This window comes from Eptatretus burgeri, chromosome 6 (genome assembly GCF_056783735.1).
Source record: "Eptatretus burgeri isolate ZD-2024b chromosome 6, Ebu_testis_v1, whole genome shotgun sequence".
Taxonomy (NCBI): domain Eukaryota; kingdom Metazoa; phylum Chordata; class Myxini; order Myxiniformes; family Myxinidae; genus Eptatretus; species Eptatretus burgeri.
The window spans coordinates 19,699,281-19,720,339 of record NC_140966.1 but is presented as its reverse complement, the minus strand read 5'-3'; the positions used below and the strand labels follow the sequence as shown (position 1 = coordinate 19,720,339).

General features: G+C 44.0%; 2 protein-coding genes across 4 annotated transcripts in view; one reads left to right on the top strand and one right to left on the bottom strand.

Annotated features, from left to right (window-relative positions):
* Nucleotides 1-21,059, bottom strand: part of SSBP1 (single stranded DNA binding protein 1) — a 67,231-nt gene that overhangs the window by 16,950 nt on the left and 29,222 nt on the right. For all 3 annotated transcript variants that reach the window (XM_085884221.1, XM_085884218.1, XM_085884219.1), the window contains one exon: nucleotides 11,868-12,008. In XM_085884221.1, the coding sequence (XP_085740347.1) occupies nucleotides 11,868-12,008 (141 nt within the window). The remainder of the gene's footprint in view (nucleotides 1-11,867; nucleotides 12,009-21,059) is intronic.
* The window catches only part of LOC147024374 (uncharacterized), a 54,754-nt gene continuing 43,476 nt past the window's right edge, over nucleotides 9,782-21,059 (top strand). Inside the window, exon 1 of the mRNA XM_085884230.1 lies at nucleotides 9,782-9,801. The gene's annotated coding sequence lies outside the window, so the exon portion shown is untranslated. The remainder of the gene's footprint in view (nucleotides 9,802-21,059) is intronic.

Genomic DNA, 21,059 nt, shown 5'->3' with positions numbered 1-21,059 from the left:
CTTGCACTCAAGAATACGCGTCTTGACAGAGAGGGTACATGCCATCAGACCAATTCTCGGGCATTAGAGGCCTTGTATCGAGTGTCGCTCCATGTTACCAAGACTAAAACGCCTCACTCCATTGCGGAAGAACTCATGCTGCCATGTGCAAAGGACATGGTATCTCTGATGGTTAGGGAGGATAGCGGCGAAGAAACTGGCAGTTATACCCCTCTCTGACAACACCATCCAAAGCAGAATTGAAGATATGAGTCTGGACGTAATGGCTCAGGTCGTACAGAGGATCAAGGAATCACCGTGGCACACCATACAGTTGGACGAGTCCACTGATATCGCATCGTACGCGCAACTCATCGTCTGGGTCCGCTTCATCAAGGCTGATAACTTTGTCAATGAGCCTCTGCTCATCACCATTGGAGGCCACCACCAAAGGCGAGGATATTTTTGGGAAAGTAGAGCAGTTTTAACGTGACCACGATCTGGACTTCGGAAAGTTGCTCGGTTCTACAACAGACGGCGCGCCAGCAAAGTTAGGAGTGCATTCTGGATTCAAGGCTAAATTGCTTGAGGTGGCTCCTCAGACCTCCATGGTACACTGCATGATTCACCGAGAAGCGCTTGCCTCTCATACTTTGCCAGAAACCTTGCAGAGCGTGCTCTCAGAAGTCGTAAAAATGGTGAATCACATCAAATCGAGCGCCCTAAACACGAGGTTATTCAGGCTATTCTGCCAGGAGATGGACGTCGACCATAAGAATTTACTATTCTACACTCAAGTCAGATGGTTATCTCGAGGAAACCTTCTTCTGCGTGTTTACGAGCTCAAAGATGAACTGAAGGAGTTCCTCCGCACACAAGGGAAAACGGCATGGGTAGCGTTGCTTGAGTTGGACTCTTGGCTGTCAGAACTGTGCTATCTCGTTGACATCATCTTTGAACGTCTCAATGTCCTCAACCACTCCCTCCAAGGCAAAGACGCCAACCTCATGATTTTTCACGACAAAATGAGCGGATTTCTGGCGACTCTAAAATTACTGGCAGACAAAGCAGCTGTTAAGCGCTTCAGCCTTTTCCCCCGTCTGGTGGAGCATCTAACGACCTGCTAGTACGATGATACCGAGCTCGACAGTCTTTCTGGGGAGATAGCATGTCGCCTTCGGTCGGCCATTGAACAGTTCGAGCACTATTTCCCTGAGCTGGATGTGCAGTCCTTTTCTGTGATTCGGGACCCTTTCACGGCTTCACCGGACTCGATTGCTGATGAAGATGATACAGCACAGGAAGAGCTTGTACAGCTCCAGCAGGATTCAGGAGCGCAGGCTCCTGTGCGGACCAATTAGTTGTCGACATTCTGGTGCAAAATGCTGCCGTCGTACCCGACCCTGTCACGGCGCATCATTAAGGTTCTCATGCCATATCCTTCATCATACTTTTGGGAGCAGTCGTTCTCCACCATGGTGGTGATTAAAACAAAGTACAGAAATCGCCTAGAAATGGAGCATGATATGATCCTGGCATTGTCATCTACTTCTCCACGAATGGAGAAGTTGGTTTCTGAAAAACAGGCTCATCCTTCTCACTGATATATCTAAATGTCATTCGGACTCAACTTCTGAAACATTCAACTGCACGATTTGGATACTGTCGGCTATTCTCCGTTTACTCGTCTATGAAAACATGACGATGGTGAATAAAATAAACAGTAAATTTTCTTGTATCATATGAAATCTTATCTTGTATATTATGAATTGGGTTTTGAATCTTTTGGGTCGCGCGATGTGGAGAGGTTCTGAAATTGGGTCGCCACTAAAAAAAGTTTGAAAACCACTGTTTTATATGAACCGGGTGTGTTTTACAAAGGTTAGATGCTTTCTCTTTTTGAGTTTCTTTGCCAGTGTCAGTTTCAAATACATTTGATAACACCCAATTTCTGAGCTTTTTGCCGTATTAACATGTTTTCTAAATTACCGAACCAAATATTTTTTTCTCCCGTCACAACGATCAGTAGCCGACTATAAAAATTAATCTTTGACAAATATCCTTGAAATGCGTTTATAATGCAATGTTGTTTTAACTTGTTTATTGAAATTCCCCCAAAACAAGGGTGAAAGCTACTCAAGGTTTTTGGGTTGTATACATTATGTGCTGTAGTCGGTAATCACACTGACTCCAACCTGCTGATTCCCTAATAATTGCCGATATCGGCTAAGCACTAATATATATATATATATATATATATATATATATATATATATATATATATATATATATATATATATATATATATATATATATATTGCGTGTGTGTGTGTGTGTGTGTGTGTGTGTGTGTGTGTGTGTGTGTGTGTGTGTGTGTGTGTGTGTGTGTGTGTGTGTTGTTCATAAAGCATAACATTATGTCTCTGCTATATCCCCCCCCAACCAACCTCACTTTCTCTCTGTATGCGAATGTGTCTGAGCGGTGTTTGTTTGTCTTCAGACGTTAACAGGCAGTGTTTCTTTGTCACCGGACTTGTCCGGGCAGTGTTTCTTTGTCTTTGGACCTGTCCGGGTGGTGTTTCTTTGTCTCCGGACTTGTCCGGGCGGTGCTTCTTTGTCTCCGGACCTGTCCGGACGGTGCTTCTTTGTCTCCAGACCTGTCCGGGCAGTGCTTCTTTGTCCCCCGACCTATCCGGGCGGTGCTTCTTTGTTTCCGGACCTGTCCGGGCGGTGCTTCTTTGTCTCCGGACCTGTTCGGGCGGTGTTTCTTTGTCTCTGGACCTGTCCGGGTGGTGTTTCTTTGTCTCCGGACCTGTCCGGGCGGTGTTTCTTTGTCTCTGGACCTGTCCAGGTGGTGCTTATTTGTCTCTGGACCTATCCGGGCGGTGCATCTTTGTTTCCGGACCTGTCCGGGTGGTGTTTCTTTGTCTCCGGTCCTGTCCGGGCGGTGTTTCTTTGTCTCTGGACCTGTCCAGGTGGTGCTTATTTGTCTCCGGACCTGTCCGGGCGGTGTTTCTTTGTCTCCAGACCTGTCCGGGCGGTGTTTCTTTGTCTCCGGACCTGTCAGGGCGGTGTTTCTTTGTCTCCGGACCTGTCCGGGCGGTGTTTCTTTGTCTCTGGACCTGTCCGGGTGGTGCTTCTTTGTCTCCGGACCTGTCCGGGTGGTGTTTGTTTGTCTCCGGACCAGTCCGGGTGGGGTTTGTCTCCGGACAGTGTTTGTCTCTGGCCATGTATGGGCGGTGTTTATTTTATTTCGGGAGTTTGTCTCCAGATATGTCTGAGTGGTGTATATGTCCGGACTGGAGTTTGTCTCTGGATGACTGGAGTTTGTCTCTGGACCTGTCCGGGCGGTGTTTCTTTGTCTCCGGACCTGTCCGGGCGGTGTTTGTTTGTGTCCAGACGTGTCCGGGTGGGGTTTGTCTCCCGACAGTGTTTGTCTCTGGCCATGTACGGGCGGTGTTTATTTTATTTCGGTAGTTTGTCTCCAGATATATCTGAGTGGTGTATATGTCTGGACTGGAGTTGTCTCTGGATGACTGGAGTTTGTCTCTTCACTCTTCCTCCTTCCTCACTCCCCCACCCATCCTCTCTCTTTCCCCCTCCACCTCCTCACTTTCCCCCACCCTCTCATCACTCTCCCCCACCCTCTCCTCACTCTCCCCCACCTTCTCCTCACTTCTCCCCTCCCTCTACCCCACTCCTCTCACCCCTCTCGCTCCCTCCTCTTTTTCTCCCCCCCCCCCAGCTCCTCTTAGTATTCCCGTCGGCGAAGCGACGGGTGGTATTTGCTGTGAGTTAATAAATGGAATGGTCTTCCTGGAAAGGTTGTGGCAGCAGAAACCTTAGGGGTTTAAAATGGAATTACATAGGTACCAAGAAGACTTGGGGAGAGTCGAGTACATGGACATTGGCAGGACTGGTATGGACTGTTATCCAGGTAAGGATATTTAGGATTGTAGTTGATGTCCCATATGTCTGAAAGTCATATGAGACTGGATAGTTGGTTAGGATTGTGGCGTCTGTGAAAGGGTCTAGTCAAAAGGTGAATGTACACACACACACACACACACACACACACACACACACACACACACACACACACACACACACACACACACACACACACACACACACACACACACACACACACACACACACAATTGGGGATAGTAGAGTACATGGAAATTGGCAGGACTGTTGGGTACTTTACTTAAGGATTCTTAGGATTGTACTTGATGTCTCATATGTCTGAAAGCACACACGGTCAGCGACCACACCCAAGTTCTACAGTTGTTGTGAAATGTAGTTTAAACATTTTTTCATCTGCTTGAACTGCAAGTTGATTTTGAACCTTGAATGCAGATTATGTCAAAATTATTTGCTTTTTCTTGAGTGCATGTTTTCCGGCACCGACTGGTGGTTTCATTTATGCAAGGCCTGCGGGATGAATTCGTGCCAAATCAGCTTTCGGCAGGAGGTTTTTTTTTGTATACATGTCATCAAGCCTCATAGAAAAGTTAGAGCAGAATGGAATGAAGAAAAAAAATGCAGCAGCAGCAGCAGAATAGAGGTGAGAGTGAGATCAAGGGGAGGAGGACAAGGACACTCGGGGGTGAACAAACCGTACACAAGGTGAATGAAACACAGCAAGAAGGGCAATGGGAAAGTGGGGATGAAACAGAACAGGAACAAAACCAACCAACAAACTGAAAAACGAAAGTGTTACTTTTAAGATAAAGTTTGTTTGGCAAAGTTGTCTTATTTAACCACAATTTCATTTTGTACCTTATATGTGCATTGTATCCAAGTTAGAGACGATTAATGCTCAGGTTTTTTTTTAATCCATGTAGTTTCTTCACCCTGTGTCTGTCTGTGCCTCTGGTTGTGGAGGACAAAAGTTCTCCCATCTCTTCTCCTTATAGCCTCGCACATTACCAAAGGATACGAAACACCATTATTACAGAGCTGTACGTCTGTGAGTGAGTGCGTGAATCTGCAGTTGTTCTCTGATCTACTTTAATCTATACAGTCATGCGCCACTTAACGACGGGGTTACGTTCTGAGAAACGCGTCGTTAAGCGACGACGTCGTTGTGCGAACATCATTTTTTTTTTCGTTTTCGTTTTCGAACATCGTACTTACACAAAACTACACACCTAGGCTATATGGTATAGCCTATTGCTCCTCGGATACAAACCTGTGCAGCATGTTACTGTACTGAATACTGTCGGCAATTGTAACACGCATCCAAGAGAGACGGAAGACACGTTAGTTATACCTTTGTGCTGTTCATGATTGCCATCGGTGTTGTTAGCAGCAGCTTACAATCTCCTCTCGCATCGATTATACAAAGATGAATAAATAGCGTTTGGATTTTATAAATACGTCATCATTGCATCGATGTTATAATTTATAAATGAAGAAACGAGCTCCTGTCAATTGTGATATATATATTTCGGAACAGTGCGATTGTTTTGACAACATAAAAAGCTTCACCAAAAAGGAGTTTGTGTTTTAATTTCGACTGTAACAACGATTTATTCACAGAATTCTTCAATTCAAAGGTAATTTACTTGCTGGAAGGTAAACGTGCAAACATTGGTTCAGTTTGAAAGCCGATTTCCTTGAATCCCGATTTAGCACGACCCTGTTTTTTTTTTTCGCGATGACATTTTATGGACCTCAACGATCGCATTATAACAGGGCCACACTGTCGTTTATTATCATTATAAAGTATTATGTACTGTACAGCGTACATAATTGTACGCGCTATTTTTATACGACTGGCAGCGCGACGTTGACGACATCACTCGGCGATAGGAATTTTTCAGCTACATTTTTTTTTCATTTTTTTTTTTTTCAGAGCTGGCAGATCCGTCGTATATGCGATCCGTCGTTGCCCGGAACGTCGTTAAGCGGCGCATTACTGTATAGCTCTACCCAAGTCAGGCTCTGACTGACCAATGGTCACTGACCATTGTTACATACTCTGTCTTATACTTATACGTGTTTCTATTGTTAGCAGTGGGAAATAGTTCAGCTCACTATTGTCTGGGTGTGCACTACAGTAGGTGAGGATCAAATAATTATATCTTCTTGAATAAATGCTAAAAGGAACAATCGGACAGATCAGGAAGGTGGTAAGTATTCGGGCCAAAAGAAGCCCTTCTGAAGCCAGGCAGAAAAAAAACAAGCTCAAATGAGCTAAGATCCTCACCCTCTTAATGATGATGTCATAAAACGAATATGATGTCATTGTGATGTATCAGGTTTGGGATAAATTATCTGTGCTAATGCCCGGCTTGATTCCCGCAAACAAAATTCAAACAGCTTGCCGAGTTTCGGAGATAATGGTATAGGCGATTTCCGTTAGCGGCAATATTATGACGTCAACTTTTTTCTCGGAAGAATTTCCAAAATCGGAGATGGTTTCTGCCTGCGCATGTTTTCTTTCTTTCTGCATATACACGGCAAGTTTCACGAAGATCCGATGAAAACTCTGGGTTGTGAAACAAAAAAAGTCAAAAAATAGGAATGACGTCATAAAAATTGATATGACGTCATAGTGGTGCATCATCATCATATGTGCGGTAATTCATCTCTGCTAATGCCCTGCTCGATTCCCGCGAACAGAATTCAAAAAGCTTGCCTAGTTTCGGAGATAATTTTTTAGGCGATTTCCATTAGCGGAGATATTTTGACGTCATAACTTTTTTTTCTAGGAGGAATTTTCTAAATCGGAGATGGTTACTGTCTGCGCAGGGTATTTTCACATATATATGCCAAGTTTCAGGAAGTTTGGATGAAAATTGTAGGCTGTGCAACAAAACAGTCCACAAGAAGAAGATGAAGAACAACAACGTGAGTAAGACTTTAGAGATCCTCCACGAGGATCTAAAAAAGGTTCTGCTTGCTGTTATAAAGTTTCTTCATTCTCAAAATGAAATCAAATAACTGACCAAATGCAGCACTGGAGTATCAGGACGAACAAACACACATAGATGGAGTCATCACGAGGAACCTGGATCGGATTCGGGTTTCGGCTGCGGCGACTCTACCCTCAAACCCATCCAGGCACAGCCAAGTGAGCCTTACAAAAACTAATTGCAAGATTCACCCCTCTATAGAGAAAGAAAAAGAAAGAAAGAGATATGGAGAACAGAAAACAAGAAAGCAAGATGGAGGACAGAAAAAACACACACTCACTCACACAGACACACACACACCAACAAAAAGCACAAACGTCCCCCCCACCCACACCAGAAATACCTTAACACTTCCAACCTTAACTCCTCAGAATGTACACAGGAATCCACCAGCACATACATCAATGCCCAGGCACTCTATTTATAATGAAGATCCATTTCCACTAAACACAAATGACAAAATTAATTATAAAGATTAATTATTACATATATAATTAACTATAAATTACAAATTAATTATGAAGCTAGCTCTGAACTCTGAACAGAGTCAGTGGCCAAACAGTTTGTGGCCTTTTTAATAATCTATGAATCAAACTTTTTTTTTTCACGATGGTGCTATTGGAAAATCCTCAACGATAACACACTGATAAGGGCGAAAGTGAAAGTGACCGGTTAAACTGAGCTCGAAGCGGCACAGTGATCACTCGACGATCCTTAATTTTATGTGGATGAAGCCAAAGCACAACATGTACTGAATGAGCAATTGTGAGCGGCGATGAACCCAAGAATGTGTCAGCTTTCAGAACTCCACAACAAACTGTAATACAAAATGAATGCATGCAGTACACTTGCATCAACCACTCTTTTAAACCAACATCGAGATGAATAACAACTTTTGTTTTCAAAGTAAAGTGCCTAATTCAACAATCAAAGGTTTATTCAACCACTCTTGCACCAAAAAACACCCAGTGCTGTCATCATGGTCCTCGCAGATGACGTAAGACCCATCTATAGTTGCATTACATTGTACAATGATGCAAACACACCCATTCCGACCCTTCTTTGCAAAAGTGGGATGATGTGTTGTTGAACACAAATTCTTGCATTGCTGTCTTTGCCTCAACAAGACGTTAGGAAACAGAGACCAGCCACCTGCCTGCAATATGACCTTATGCTTCGGCCACATAATCCAGGAGACAGATGTGATGCTGGGGCAGCAGCACATAGTGGAGAACAGTACTCAACTGAGCTGTGGATAAAGGTCATGTTGACTGTAAATAGCTCAGATTTTCCAAGGAAATATCTGGATCGATGGGCGTCCGGGGCTGGCTTTACAGGCCACATCTGTGATGAGGTTGTCATCATGAAAGGTCACAACTGAGGCTGAGGCCTCAAAACTCAAGAGAGCGAACTTATTCCAGTAGATGACCAAAGAAATAGACAGGTGGCTTCATTTGACGATCTTTCCGGAGCGATAAGGTAAGACTGTGAGACAATGTGGAGTCGTCTGTAAAAAAAAAGGGTTTTCCAAAGCATAAAAGGGGGTCATTTACATTGACGAGAAAAAGAATGGGCCCAATAAACTGCCTTAGGGAACTCCAGCCTCCACTGGCAGAGGGAAGGAGATGGGTCCATTGATGGTCACACATTGACTGCTTGAGTGGAGGGAGTCAGAATTCCAGGAATGAAGGTAGCCTTTTGTGCCACAGACAGAGAGCTTGACAAGCAAATCGGGATGGCAGACTGTGTCGAATGCCTGAGATATGTCCAAGGAGATGGTCCTCGCCTCGTTGCAGGATGGGCCAGGCATCTGCCTGGGGGATGGCCCGACGGCGGCCTCTGGAGTAACGGTGGAAAGTGGACGGAGCGACGCGCTGCTCCGGCGCATGCTCCCATACTGACCTGACCTGATCCATTGCTGGGAGAGTTGCAGAAGCATGTACAGAGTTCAGTGGCTGGGATGGAATCCAAACTGATGCTCTGAGATCAAGTTGTTTGAAGACAGGAAAGATTCGACATCAGAAGCAATGATGAGTCTATGACTTGGCTTGTAATTGGAAACAAGTTCACCAGTCTACAGTTAAAAGGGTCTGTTTTTGCACCCTTCTTTGAGATAGGAGTGATGTTTAATTACTTTCATGCACAGGGGAGGTGGCCGAAGGAGGACAGATTGAATAGGGCAGATAGAGGGGAAGCAAGAACAGCAGAGCAAGGCCATCGGTGCGGCCTTCAATCTATTTCTGCATCTGGTTTGCAAAGGATTTGTGCATCTGGTATTGACTCGAACAGGGAGTGTTTTTTACAAAGTCCCCTTTCTCTTAAACACAGGCTTATCACATTTAATTTACAGCAAGGGTCTCCAAATATTTTTGATCGTGGGCCAGAACCAAAATTCCTTAGCACCTCTTGGTGAGCCACAGAACCGAAGACATTTTAAACAAGTAAAACCTATATTCTGTGGAATCCGTCCCTTTAAAATGTTCTAAACATGAAAGATTATCTATTTGCTCTCCATCCCCGCTAGTATTCTTATCTCAGGCAATTAGGGTCGTTAAGCATGAGTATTACATTAACAACTGAATAAAATTGATAGACAACAGTACCCTACAGTCACCATGTCCCCTGGCCATCTGATCTGCATGGGGGAGATAAAGAGATGCATACACACGTCTATCCTACTTCGAGACTCGATGAGGAATGAGGAACATTTCCGTGGGTGGTGAAGATTGTGAAGTTGGGGGGGGGGGGAGGGGGAGTAAGGTGAGGTAGGCGGTGTATGTGCGGGCCAAAATTTTTTGAAATAATAGGCACGCATCATTTGATGCCCAAGTTCACCAAGGTCACGGAGCGGAGAGCTTCAAGGCGTATAACTGCGACTACCATCCCTTGTGATAAGGTGAGTACTGACCAAAATTGGCAAGTGTGGTGGAGGATGTATTTGCATGGTAAAAAAATATTTGAAATTTAGATGTGCAATACCATGACATCAAATGATTCCTCGCGCAGCTTGCAACGCCGGCACCATATAAAGCCAATTGCTATGAAAGGGTGAAAAACAAAGTTCAAATTTTCAATAAATGTAGCTTTACAGAGTGCCACGTTTAGGAAACACAGTTAGTGCAAACGTCCTGTTTCACTAATTGTGATTGGGGAGCCATATAAAGAGGGGCATGTACTTACCAATTTAATGCTGATGAATGAGTAATATAAAATATAAATGAAATTAGTCGAATCCAGAAACCAAAAAACAGTCAAAAAAATCAATAAGCAATATCACCATCAAATATCAATGACAATGAAATAAAATAAATCCAACAAAGTTACTGTTCACAACGAAATGGAAGCAAGATGTGACCAGGAAAAGTCTTTTCCTCCATATATACCATCTGGCAAGCCACGTTAATGACCTCCTGCATCAATCCCTTCCAGTGTTTATCATTTATCGAGTTAGTCTGAATGGATAAACACCAGAGGCCATGAACACATATAATTGGTGGCAAATAGGAAGAACACGAGAGAATATTGACTCAGGAATAGTTTTGCAGCTAAATTAACACCATTCGATCAATCCATTGATGGGGATTCGGATTAGCTCTGCGGCCTGGGCTGATGATGCCGACGGTCCGGATGTGGACCGCGGTCCGCCTTTTGAGGATCCTTGGTTGACAGCTACTCTAACCAATCTCTCATCCCTGGTGCATATACTTGTGACAAGGCACTTGCTATCAAGCAGTTTGCTTTCAAAACATGGAAGGTGAACCTGACATTAGGCAACATTTGGTCATTTTGCAAGCCCTGCAACAAGTGTGTATCCATCATCGCACGAGTCAGAAAACAATCTGTTAACCTGAACGCTGAACTCTCCAACTTGTTTCCTTCCTCAAAGTCATTATGGTGCTTTGTTCATTCTGTCTCTGTTATGTCCTCCCACTCTATCCCCTCACACATCTCGAGTTACATCAAAGTAAATTCTGCTCAAGCCAAGTCGGAATGTCTCGGCTCAAAGTTTGCCTTCAAATCTCATTTTTCCAACCGATCTTGCTCAGTATCCACATTGCCTCACCCATACCTCCTGCATCATGGATAATGTTACTTTTTCAAACAAGCATGGAAGGTACTGGCAAGTCTTGACTCTGCCGCAGTCATGGACCCAGAGTGAATCGGCGCATGTGTTCTCAAATCTTGCTCCGCTGCTCTCCCCTATCTTTTATTTGCTCTCTTCTGTTTGTCCTTCAACTTAAGTCACCTCCAGTCTGCTGGGAAAACGGCCAACATCACTCCAATACAGAAGAATGGTGGAAAAAAATTGTTCCGCACAACAAGTCGATTGCTTACTTTAAATTATAAGCAAAGCCATGAAATCAAACATAACAACTGACAATTTGGTCTTTCCTTTTCTCAAACAGTCTAATCTCTGATTAATTATCTTGTTGGATTCCCGACCTACCTTGGACTCTGCTTAGCTTTTTTTTTATTGGAAACAAATACTTTTTCTGAACTTGTCATGAGCATGTCAATATTATGTGAAGAGTATGGGCCAATGTAGCTCCCAAGTTGTAAAAAGCAATTGGAATCATGACATCAAATTACTTGACACCGTTCCTTTGATTCGATGTCGGTTTGTGGTCCATCTCAATGTCACCTCCCATCCGTACTCTAACCCTATTAACCCTACCAAACCAAAGGCTCTTACTGCATTACCTTCCCTTCTCTCTCCCCGTCTCCTCCTTTCCTGTTTATTCATTCCGTTGCTTGTTGTGTTCAACTGTGACTCCATTGCAGCGCTGTCAAAATGTTGCCCTTGTCCCCCGTCACTTCGCCATAAATACATGCAGAACATGATTTGAACCTGTGTTCCATACAGCAACTCATTGGTTGAGATAGGAACGCAAAGCAAGTATTACAAAAACAACAACCTAATAGCATCAAATCATTTTCACTGAACTTGAGCTGCTCACTCACCAGAACCAGCACCATCGTTCCCCGCCTGCTTCCACGTCTCGTTGGTAGCAACGGAGAAGACTGTGACACTGTTTCGACCCTCAAGATTTCGCATAACAGGGTCTTGACCCACACGGCCCAGGAGCTGTACTCTGTTCATGGCTGCCACACACAAAGAAGCACAATCAATCTCTATGAGTGACTTGAATGGGTGGTTGTGTTGACTGAACCAATACTTATAACTTGCAAAGTCTAGAGGTGGGAAAAATTTTTTTTAACCAACTGTTGTACTCCATCATTGTCAGGATGGAAAGAGTGATGAACAAGCCCCATTTTAAGGTAGATCCCCTTTTTAACAAAGCCTGAGCCACGTGGGTTCAGCCAGAATTCCTCATCTCTTATTGACTGACCAGGACAACAGACATTTTTATTTTTCTGTTTTTGGGTCGCCGAAATAGGTGACCCTTATTTTGTCAGTAATTCTGTCTGTTTATTTGGATGTTTGTTTGGATGTTTGTTTGGATGTTTGTTAGTTTGTCATCAGCATAATTGGTAGTAAACGTGGGCAGATTTTGACCAAACTCGGGTGGTAGGTACATCTTATGACCTAGTGCTTTGGAAATTGTGATGGTTGCTAGGGACACTTTGGTTCCCTAGCAACAACCGAAAAACCTTCAAAATCGGTACCGTTCAGGCAAAATCAATTCCGAAAGCCATTATCCCACGTATGGTTATGAAATTTGGCACGAATGATCTACAGGTGATGCTCTATCAAATATATTCCGTTTTTTGTGATATATGGAATACTTTACCCGCAGCACCCCCTACAATTTGGGTATGCGCGAAAATTGGCAAAAATTGAAGGCCCCCTAGCGACCAGCTGAGAGCATCGATACGAATGAAACTGCAGGTTCATGGTACTCAATGAGTACAACTTTGCCTCAGGACATATTGACCGATTTCGCTTCGGTCAGGGGTTAAAGGTCAATTAGTGCAAAAATCGATACTATGCGAGAGCTGGAGGTGCCTTCGCGCCAAATGCTACTCCTCCTAGGGTTATGGTCAGATGGTCATGAAAATTCACACTAATCGTCTGGAATACATTGTGCACACAAACGATTGAGCCGGATTTTCGATTTTGATCTTTGTTTTCCCACAGCACCCCCTCAAACTTTGGGGATTTCCGATTTCAAACCGCATTTTCGGTACTTTTCATTCAAATGGATACCAAGTAGTTATCAGTAGATGGAACTGGATGAGATTTGATATGCATAATCTTAAGGTGATTCCCTATCCGCTATATGACATCCATTTTGCTCTATATCTTATAGTTTCCATGCTCGGTGACCCATCGCCACCTACCGGCTTGTTTGTGTGTTTGTTTGTTTGTTTTAACATAAATGAGGTGTATGTTTATGTTTTAACTTTATGTTTTAACTTTATGTTTTAAATTTATGTTTAAAATTTATGTTTTAACATAAATCAGATAATTGAGGTGCATAAAATCTAGTTGGGCCAATGCTGAAGTGACATTCCATTCCATTCTTTTCTATTATCCACGTGAAACATACACACTTTTCATCCACTGGCAATTCAACTCAAAAAGGGTGCATTACATCCTTTTCGCATTAGCCTGAAGCATGTGAATTTAATTTGGCACAGATGATATTCCAAAACAGTGGCACAAGTTAAGTGGAGCACGACGGTGAATACCTTTTTATCACTTGGTGAAAAATATTTTTGCCAAGTATGTTGGTCTGTCTGTCTGTGTGTGTGTGTCTGTCTGTCTATCTGTCTGTCTGTCTGTCTGTCTGTCTGTCTGTGAAACGATTTTTGGCCACAGTTTCCAAGCAATCGTTCTGAATTGCTCTGTGTATGTAGGTGACCCGCCAAGGACAGCAACACTTAATTTTGGTGAAGATCCGAATCTGGATCCGGATCTGAGAATTTTTAAGTGATTCTCCACCAGTGAGAGATGGGGCCAAAAACGATGTATATCTCAAGATCTCAAAAGGTTATGGATGGATTCACACGAAACTCGGTGGACAGGTTGGGTGTGCCACTCAGAAGAAATTATTCAGTTTTAGTAAAGATCCAAAACCAGATCCGGATACGAGAATGATTACATTTTTATCTGACGCTTCACCATTGAGAGATGGGGCTAAAAACAATATTGCATGATATCTCAAAAGGTTATGGATGGATTCTGCAGAAATTTTGTGGGGCAAGTTAGGTGTGTGACAAGGATGAATTGATTCAATTTTGGTGAAGATTTGAATCCGAATCCAAATCCAGATCAGGAGAATTTATTAAGTGATTCTCCACCATTGAGAGATGGGGCCAAAAACTATGTATAGCATGATATCTCTTAAAGTTGTGGATGAGTTGTGACGAAACTAGGTGGATGAGTTGGTCAAGTGACAATAACAAGCCGATTAAATTTTGGTTAAGGTCCGGATTCAGATCCGACCTATCAGTCGGATACAAAATGTAAACTGCTCAGCCTGGCGGAGGAGATATGCGCTCTCCCAAGTGCCTTTCCGTTTTGCCAAGCGTCACTCAATGAGTGATTTTTCATTCATTTATTTGTATGCAGCCTATGGCTGCTCTGCTGCATCATTTTTCTGGGAACACGGCTGTGATGCTGATGTAATGCCCCATTAGCAGCAAGCTGGTACTCATTTCGCTGACCTCAGAAGGATGCCAGGCTGAGTAAACCCACCTGGTGTTAATTCAACAGCACAACTGGAGCTTGAAGTCAAGGCCCTGAGAACTTAAACCAGCTACCTTGGCTGTTAAGCTAACACCAGGTTTGGCAAATACCTGAACAAATAAAACTAAAACAATAATGAAATGGGTGTGATAGGTCTTCTCTTATCTTGTGAACCTTCAACACTGTGCGACACTCAACAAAGGTATGAATCGAGTGAAAGGTTTGTCCATATTACACACTGGGCAATCTTGCTGGTATAATTGTAGAGAATATATGATTGCCTTTCACTGTAACAAATAGAAGATACACAAACTTATATTGATATTGACTTTTAAGTCTTGAGAATGCAAACCAAGTTGTTGGTGATTGCTGCACTCAATTTCAAATTGGACAAGAAAATGTTTTGGTCAGATTATTTAAAATCCAGAAGTGGAGGCTCATGTAATTTGAGCTGGATGACAGAGGATGGAAGGTCAACAGTTGACAATGAGGTTTGGGAAAGAGGCATGGAAGAGAAACAGGCATAACATCAGCATGAGTCAAAAACACTGCAAGGTGGACAATTAAGGCAGGGTTAACGAGAAGGGAAAAATGTCAGGGCAAAGTATGTGAAGCAACATGAGATGATAATAGGTGTCTTGAAAGATTAGAGAGAAGATCATGAAAAGACAAACTCTGGAGAATCAATTTAACAGTCAGAGAAAGAGCAAATTGACTGACGAATTACACATAGCCCAAACGTGGGAAAGATAACAAGTACTGACCTTCTGTATGAATACAGGTGACCAATTAAACTTGGAGTGGGATGGAGGGATGGGGGTAAGGAAAGGTAAGAGGGCCAAAATATGGCCAAGTGAGTATTATATAGCTACTAAACTGTCTCCCATGAAGGAGGAATTAAGCCCTGTGCCTCAATCTCATTCCACAACACTGATAAGCCTGAGGGTATAACTCCAGCTGCTTCTCGGACAATGAAACACAATTAAGCAGAAGCACGGCAGCCATAATAGGCAGCCATATTCCATATTATTGCAGAGAAGGTTCTTCTGCAATACTGACAATAATGAAGAAAATACTCTTCTGACTAGATGAAGGTGGCAACTGTTCCTGGAAGCAAGTCTGCAGATATATATATATATATATATATATATATATATATATATATATATATATATATATATATATATATATATATATATATATATATTGTTACGGCTGTGGAAATTGGCAATACACGATAAAGGGTCCTCAAATGAGATGTATCGATAAGTTCACGTGTAGTTAGCCCACACCTTTTGTTTAGAGGGAATATGTGTGATTCATCCGGGCTGTGACGCTTTGAGTTCGCCATTTTTCTTTCTCTATCGTTATTTTGGACCAATAAGCCCGCCAACAACTCAAACACCACCACCTTCGCCTCTTTACCTCCACAACTCCATCCCGCAAACATCGCTTCACCGCCATTCCCAAACGACGCCCGCCGACCACCAAACCACCACAGAAAACCCCCACCACCTTCGCCTTTCTCCTTCCACAACCATCGACCCCACCACCAGTCAACACCGAACGTCGTACTGTCCAAAGCTGTTCGGTGATTGCTGCCGAACGCAGCAAGCCGCGAGTGCAATGGATTCCTTACGGGAGAGAAATTCGGATAAGGGGAGGTTCACGCCCCTTTTCCTCCGTCCAATGGGCGAGCGTCGGGCGGTGTAGCCCCGCATCCAAGCGCGATGGATGTGAATTCCTCTCAGGAAGGAATTTGGATCAAAAGAGGCTCACGCCCCTTTTTGTCACACCAATGGCTGAACAGAGGGTGGTGTGGCCACCCTCCAATCGCGTTTTGATCCTAAAATCTGCATACAGGCTCCTCCCCCGGTCTATAAAAGACGCGAGTCTGCGTGAAACTCGTTGTTGTAGTGTGGGGGTCGCTTTTCTAGTCGTTGGTGTCGTCTCGTCGCTGGGCTCGTCTCGTCGTTGGTGTCGTCTCGTCGCTGGAATCGAGCCACCTTCGCTTTCACAAGCGACCAAGCCAGCCAGCCATTCCCCTCGCTCGACCCTGAGCATCAACAATTCCCCTGCAGTGATAAGCGAGCGGTGTTATCGCCGACCTCGACGGATGTGATTCTCTTCTTTACTCGGGTGTTCAAACCCACTGCTAATTTATTCCGCGATTCAAGATGGCACTTTCAAAAGGGAAAAAAGACGATGAACGGGATACATTTCACACAAGGACATTTATTTAAACAGCACACGTATATACAGCCAAGGCAGTCATGCAATGTACAGGCACATGGAAACAAAAGCAATACCACGACTACGATTATTATTTACAAGCACAGTCACTTACACAATTTCTACTTGGCAGGACACGGCACGACAGCATGCATACGAAAACAAAGAAAAAACCCTCCCCATAGGCAGGGAGGTAGACGGGGTTCGTAAACCTTTATGGCACGGGACCTGGAGGACTGAACGGGTCCCGTGAGACCGAAGGGTCTTACCCGCGGCCTCGTGGCGCGATGGTGGGCACGTCACGACGTCGACTCCCCACGGCCTTGCGTGGACGCGCCCTCGTGGCGCGACGGTGGGCAGGTCATGACGTCGACTCCCCACGGCCTTGTGTAGCCGCGCCTGACCTCGGGCCCCTGGCGTGGTCAGGAAGCTCTTTCCGGTGTTGCTGCTGGTGCTTCCACGACCCACGACCGAACAAGAAAAGACTGAAGGTCAGAAGGGGCTTCAGGACCAGAGAGAGAATGGATGATGGACCGCAGGGCGAGAGCTCATGGACCAGAGAGAGAACGGATGATGGACCACAGTGCGAGAGCTGATGGACCAGAGAGAGAACGGATGATGGACCACAGGGCGAGAGCTCATGGACCAGAGAGAAAACGGATGATGGACCACAGGGCGAGAGCTCATGGACCAGAGAGAGAGAACGGATGATGGACCACAGGGCGAGAGCTCATGGACCAGAGAGAGAACGGATGATGGACCACAGGGCGAGAGCTCATGAACCAGAGAAAACAGATGATGGACCACAGGGCGAGAGCTCATGGACCAGAGAGAGAGCGAGCCTCGTGCGCGTTCGCCCTTTTATAATCTGAGGCTCCGCCCTTCGCCCCACCCCGCTCCGGCTCCACCTCCCTTCTGGAAGCTTCCCAAAAGGGGGCGTTCCCTCACCCCGACCGCCTCACGCTGTTCATCCACCAATCGGCGGCGAGCTGCCCTCCCCCCTGCCTCCGTCACACTCCTCGGAGAAACAGGCGGGAAAAATCTGTGCGCCCATCGGAACTCTTTTGGTTTCCTTTTTCGTTCGACGGTTTTCAACGTGGCTTGTTGCTTGTGTGGAGATTTGTCCAAAATAACAATAGAAAAAGAAAAACGGCTATCTCAAAGAGTCACAGCCCGTTGAACACGAAAAAATCCCTTTAAACAACGGTGGGGACCTCGCTGCACATAAACTTAGCGTCATAACAGATCTAAGGACCCTTTATGGTGTATTGCGAATTTCCACAGCCGTAACTATATATATATATATATATATATATATATATATATATATATATATATATATATATATATATATATATATATATATATATATATATATATATACACAGTGCCTTCAGAAAGTATTCACACCCCTCGACTTTTATCACATTTTGTTGTGTTCCAGCCTGAATTTAACATTTATTTAATTCAAAATTTTTAACACCGATCGACACGAAATATCCCATAATGACAAAGTGAAAAGTTTATAGAAATTTTTGCAAATTAATTAAAAATAAAAAAACTGAAATGTCTTGCGTCAGTAACTATTCAACCCACTGAGTCAATACTTTGTCGAAGCGACTTTGGCAGCAATTACAGCTTTGAGTCTTCTTGGGTATGTCTGTAACAGCTTTGTACATCTGGATTTGGGGATTTTCTCCCATTCTGCAGTTCAGATTTTCTCAAGCTCTGTCAAGTTGGATTGGGAATGTCGGTGAACAGCAATATTTAAGTCTTTCCACAGATCGGAGTCAAGTCTGGGCTTTGGCTGGGCCACTCAAGGATTTTCACTTTCTTGTTCTGAAGCCATTCCAGTGTGGCTTTGACTGTATGTTAAGGATCATTTTCCTGTTGGAACGTAAATTTTCACTGCAGCGTCAGGTCTTTTACACTCTGAAGCAGGTTCTCCGCAAAGATTTGCCCGTATTTGGATCCATTCATTGTTTCGTCTATCCTTACAAGTCTCCCAGTCCCTACCGCTGAAAGGCACCCATCCATCCATCCATTGGGACCACACTCTGTGCAGAGGATTGGTGCTGCCTAAGCAGTCTCCTTGGCGAATGGGCACAATTCTGCACAGGTCGCCAGCAAGCTGGTATTCATTTTGCTGACCTCGGAAGGATGACAGGCAGAGTCAACCCCACCCGATATAAATTCAACAGCCGAGTGGGATTTGAACTCAGGATCTGAAGATCCCAAGCCCACCATCCTAAACATGAAGCCAACACCAGGCATAATGGCACCCCATAGCATGAAACTGCCACAACCATGCTTCATGGTAGGGATGTTGTTCGATGGGTGATGAGTTGTGCTCAGTTTCCACCAGATTCCAGGCTTTGCATTCAGGCCAAATAGTTCAATTTTCCTCTCATCGGGCCACTGAATATTTTGTCTCATGCTCTCAGAGGCTTTTCCATGCTGTTTTGCAAACTCCAGGTGTGCTGTCATGTGCCTTTTTCTCAAGAGTGGCTTCTGCATGGCCACTCTCCCATAAAGCCTAGATTTGTGAAATGCTGCAGAGACTGTTGTCCTTCTGGCAGGTTCTTCCATCTCAGCCAGGGAACTCTGTAGTTCTGTCAGAGTGATCATTGGGTTCTTGGTTACCTCCCTGACCAAGGTCCTTCTTGCCCCATTGCTCAGTTTGGTCGGACGGCCAGCCCGAGGAAGAGTCTGGATAGTTCCATATTCTTTCCATTTCCTAATGATGGAGCTCACTGTGCTCTGGGGAACTTTCAACACTCTCCAAATTGTTCTAACCCCTTCCCCAGATGTATTCCTCCTCACAATTCCATCTCGGAGTTCTCTGGACAGTTTCTTGGACTTCATGGTGGAGTTTCTATTCTGACATACACTGTCAATTGGGGGACCTTTCATAGAAATGTGTCTTTCTTTCTAAATCATGTCCAATCAATTGAATTGGCCACAGGTAGAGACATCTCAAGGATGATCAAAGGAAAATGGATGCACCTGAGCTCAATTTGGCTTATCAGAGCAAAGGGGGTGAATACTTATTGATGCAAGCAAGACATTTCAGCTTTTCATTTTTCATTAATTTGTAAAAAAATTCCAAAAACATGTTTTAACTTTTCATGATGGGATAATTTGTACATATCAGTGACATAAAATCTCAATTTAATTGGCTCACGAGTCAGTAAGTGACCACTATATTCGTTATGGGCGTGTGTCTATCTGTCTGTCCCGAGCATAGCTCCGTGGGTTTTGATCCGATCCTGATAAAATTAGGGTGTGAGGTTTATATCATGATCTAGTTGTATTTTCCAGAGAATGGGCGCGGTGTGCCCATTATGGGTGGCGCCATGCCCAAAAAACGTGTTTTTAGGGGGTAGCCGATTTCAAGTTACATCTTCTCTGAGGGGGTTTGTCGAATTTGGCAGGGGTTTCGGTATTTGGTTAGCCCAATGGCACCTGCATAGCCCCACGGAGCTCGATTTTTCATTTTCGTCCCAAGGTCAAGGTCACAAGGTCACGAACTTAAAAAATGTCAAAAAAAAATCAATAAATTGGGCATTGAGCTCCGATGGTTTTCAACTGTTTCAAATGAAAGTTGGTATGCAAGTAGTGCTCTTCGAGTACTACAACTTTCATCATTTACTTTTTTCCCGATTCCCGCCAGTTTGCCCGTGGCGTCCCCTCGAAAGTCAAAAAATAAAAACGGCGAACCATGTACATTGCTCGTGAACCATCGCCGTCTCCAGACTTGTCCATTTTAAATTCAGGCTGTCACAAGAAAATGTGACAAAAGTCAAGGGGTAAGAATACTTTCCGAAGGAATTGCAGATGTCTTGCAGTATGTTAATGTAGTAACTATCAAGAAGCAATTTTATATTTCAACTGCCTCCTGGTCAAAAATATCTTGTGTTACAATAAAAGCGAATAATTAAGACTCGACTACTCCCTGATCAGGCGGAGTTTTTTTGCACCAGGCATGGACATTTCACCTTCTAATGAGCTGCATCCTTCATTGACAGTCCTCCTTGGGTAAAACAATTGATGAGAAACGTGTTCCAGAGACATACTGGAACTAGACCATGATGATGTGCTGTATCTCTCTTGCGGCCTTGCAGTGCAACACCAACAAATTCAAAACAAAAAGCTCAACACCGTAAAACCAAGTATTGATGATCGATGGCTCTTTTTCTCCCATTCAAAATCCAAAGGTTCAGGTTAACCAGCACGGAAATTACCATTATCTGAGGTTAACAGTTCTT